The sequence below is a fragment of the Gavialis gangeticus genome, unplaced genomic scaffold, assembly GCF_001723915.1.
Source record: "Gavialis gangeticus isolate Ggan-Ray unplaced genomic scaffold, GavGan_comp1, whole genome shotgun sequence".
Classification (NCBI taxonomy): Eukaryota; Metazoa; Chordata; order Crocodylia; family Gavialidae; genus Gavialis; species Gavialis gangeticus.
In genome coordinates, this window is record NW_017729016.1 from 10,944,158 (window position 1) to 10,947,643 (window position 3,486).

Below are 3,486 nucleotides of genomic sequence, written 5' to 3' on the forward strand. Positions count from 1 at the left end.
GGGGGGGGGGGGGGGGGGGGGGGGGGTCACAAGGGGCCTGATCTTTGTTGCGGCAGTGCAGCCCTGGCCCCTTCCCTGCCATCTGCCAGGGAGGCACATGTGCACCTGCTGCAGGTAACGAGCTGGGCAGGGAGTCAATGGACCCCAGTGCAACTGCTTGCAGCCTCCCTGCCACCAGCTGCGAGCAGCCTGGCCTCCATGGTGGACGGCAGAGAATGCATGCCTCAGTGAAGACAGTGGGGAATGCATCAGGGCTGCATTATTACAACAAGGATCAGTCCCCTTGTAGCTCCCCCACTGTCTGCCACTGGCACGTCAACAACATCATACAAGTCAAGGTTGCAGGTGTTTTTGGCACTGTGCCCAAAAACATTGCTGACCCCTGTTCTAAAATAACCAACTTCATGCAATTTTTGGAGCCACAGAGAAATCGTGTGGGCTCCCAAACTGAATTCAAATACATTTAAATTTAAACATATTTCAAATAGAAAACTTCTATCTTTAAAAGACAAAAAGGGTCATCTTTCTGCCTAAGTGTTAGGCAAAAATATTTTAAACTCTTATACAAAATAATCTGCTGTAAATCCTACTATAGTATCCATGTTGTTTTAAAAATAAACTCTCAAAACATGGTCAGAGAATGTGTTAAACTATCTTTAAAGTGTAGTCAGATACCAGTAATAATTCTTTGTATTTTTCTGGATCCTCCTCCATTAGTTTCCTGATTTGATTATTATAATGATGGGATATGCTCTCTTCCACTGCCACAGTACAGGCCATGGCACTTTCTTTTCCAAGTAAAGCTGTTCCAGCACCTGTGATTATGAAAAAAATTAAAGTTAAACAATTCATTCCAGATCTACATTATTAATAGCCAATGTCAACAACATGAGCTCACCTAAAGCAAACCCAGCAATATTCCAAAATGGCAATAAAACAGTGGGTCGAACTCTATAGGCAACCATTAACTCATTAAACTTCTTCAGGTGCTCCTTTTCTTGATTCCACATGTGCTGCAACAGAAGTGAAATTGTAAGTTTTATTTATGTTTATGCTTTCCTGCAATGTAGCTATAAATGCACAGGAAGATGCACTGGATTTTAACCTTAGCTCATATTACTTGTAACTGACCTTTAGAAGTGTTCTAGAAAATAAGTTATTTTCAAATTGGGATTATTTTTCTCCGATGTTAAAAGAAAATGCATATGTATGCACATGGGTAATATTTCCCTTCAATCCCCTTAATTTTATACTAGGAATTCCTGTCCTGTCTGACTTGGAGAGTTCCATGATTGAAGAATTAGGAAATGATGAGAGCAGAAGAAAAAAGCCGATTTGTTAGTTGTTCTAAACCTCTGTTTAAATTTCATACATGACAATTTAGGTAATGGATTATTACCATTTTACATCATTTTTCCTTCCCTTTATTTAAAAAAAAAGCCTTATTTTGAGTCTGAACCTCACACCTACAACATGGGAAGAACTGTATGGCAATGATTCCCTTCATCCAGTCAGATAACTATTGTATTATGTCAGAAACATATTTTGCAATTAAAAGAGCTAGCACAGTGTTTACTGCTTAAACACCTGGCCTTGGGACACCAAGGGCGCACACAGACATTTGGTTCCCTGGGGACAAGTAGCAGCAATACACCTAGCACCACCGCTTCTTGTCACTGGGGAACGCCCATGCCACACATGCTTTGGAGCATGGCAAGTTACCTCAGGTGGGGTAGGGGAGGCTGGGGCCAACACTGTGCTGGCCCCAACAGCCTTACCTGGGTCTATGGGGCCTCCCGGGGCTGCAGCTGCGGTTACTGTGCCACATGGAGCCTGGCTGGCAGTGGAGTGTGGCGCTGGGCGGGCCGGTTCTGTTTTTTAGCAGTTTGCACTGGCCAATTGTGCATTGCTCCAGAGTTTTTTTGCAGTGCCACATACTGCAAGACCGTGCTTATCTGGACATGCCCTAAAAGGTTATGCACTTTCCCAGAACACGCATTTAACTGAACTTAGTGTAAAAAACACTAAGTAAGTGCAGGAACAGCTTGCTCCAAGCTTTTGGCACCTCTGAATTAAAGTTCTGTTTTCTACAGTGCCTCTTGCTTCTACCACATAGGTGGGCAAAATACAGCCCCTGGGGGGCAGTCCAGGTGATGGCATGTGTGGCTGGTCCTGCTGCCTCTGGGTATGGGGTGCTGCCTAGCGCAAAGCACAGCTTGCCATATCCCCACACACAACTCTCAGGTATCCCAGGAGCTGTAGTCTGCAGGGCCAAGTGGCACAGGAGCAGCAGGGGGGGTACAGCTGCTGGACTTGGTTTCTCAGCAGCCCCCAGAGCCATGGCTCCTTCCGGCTGCCGCCACCAGTGTCTCTGTCAGCACCAATGCCAAACCTGACCCCGCTGCCCAGACACCCCAGCCTGTCCACCACACCCACCGCCAGGCATCAGACACAGCAGGAGGGCAGGGTCTCCATGGAGAGCAGCCCAAGACCCTCATAGGCTAGGCATGCTCAGCTGGGCAAATGGGACATGACTACAAGCAAGCAGCGAGCAGGAGACGTGGGCAGGGCCAGGAACGCAGGGTGGTGCGGCCTGGGGCAGAGTCACAGTCCATTCCTTGCGCTTCCCTGCAACGGGTGCCAGTTCTACGGACAGGAGCCGGCTGCTGCCTGCACAACCAGTACCTGTCACAGGGATATGCAGGAAGCAGATTGTGGCTCTGCCCCAGGCCTGGGCCCCAGTCATCCTGCTCCCTGCCCACCTGTGGCCCCATCCCATCTGCCCGGCTACCTGCAAGGGTCCCAGGCCAGTCTCCCTGGAGATGCTCCCACCCACCTACTCTGTCCAGAGCCTGGCAGTGGGTGCAGGGTGGACAGAGCTGGACAGGAATAACTGGTATCTCCCCACCCCCCACCAGAGCAGCCACTGGGAGAGAGGGAGGGGGCAGGGGCTGAGCCTGGGGCCACACTCCCCTGCCCTCAACAGCTCCCCAAAACTCCTTAAGTGGCTCTTCAGCCCAAATAATGGCCCACCCCTGCTCCAGCATCAGCCTTGACATTTGACAGAATACAGTCCTTTTCTCAGCTGCTTTAAAAGCTTCAAACAGCTGCTGCTCCGTTTCAGCCATCACTGTGTTAACGAAAGAACAATTACATTACAGACTACAGAGCGGGAGAGCAGCTTTAAGCAGCTGACACGCACAGTCTGTAACACTGTAAGCAACAGGCCACAAACGGGACCACTGCTGCCACACAGGCCGGGCTGCGACGGTGCCCCGCGAGGGGGGCGCCCTGGACGTGACTCCGCGGCCCCACAACGACCCGCCGCCCCGCCCCCGCGCACGGACCTGGATAAGGGGCGCCACCGCCGTCCGGCGCAGCACGGCCATCTGTCCCGCGTAGATGCGGGTGGCCCCGAACTCCCCCGCGTGGTCCACCCGCACGATGCGGTCCAGCAGCGGCTTGCTCAGCCCGCCCGAGGCCGCG

At 51.0% G+C, this 3,486-nt stretch overlaps 1 protein-coding gene across 1 annotated transcript in view; it reads right to left on the bottom strand.

The window, feature by feature from the left end:
- COQ7 (coenzyme Q7, hydroxylase) overlaps positions 1–3,480 on the bottom strand; it is a 4,615-nt gene extending 1,135 nt beyond the window's left edge. Inside the window, exons 1-3 of the mRNA XM_019512834.1 lie at positions 3,348–3,480; positions 899–1,013; positions 676–815 (exon numbers count right to left, since the gene is read on the bottom strand). Of these exons, the coding sequence (XP_019368379.1) occupies positions 676–815; positions 899–1,013; positions 3,348–3,389 (297 nt within the window). The 5' untranslated portion in view covers positions 3,390–3,480. The remainder of the gene's footprint in view (positions 1–675; positions 816–898; positions 1,014–3,347) is intronic.
- Between the last annotated feature and the right edge of the window lie 6 nt (positions 3,481–3,486).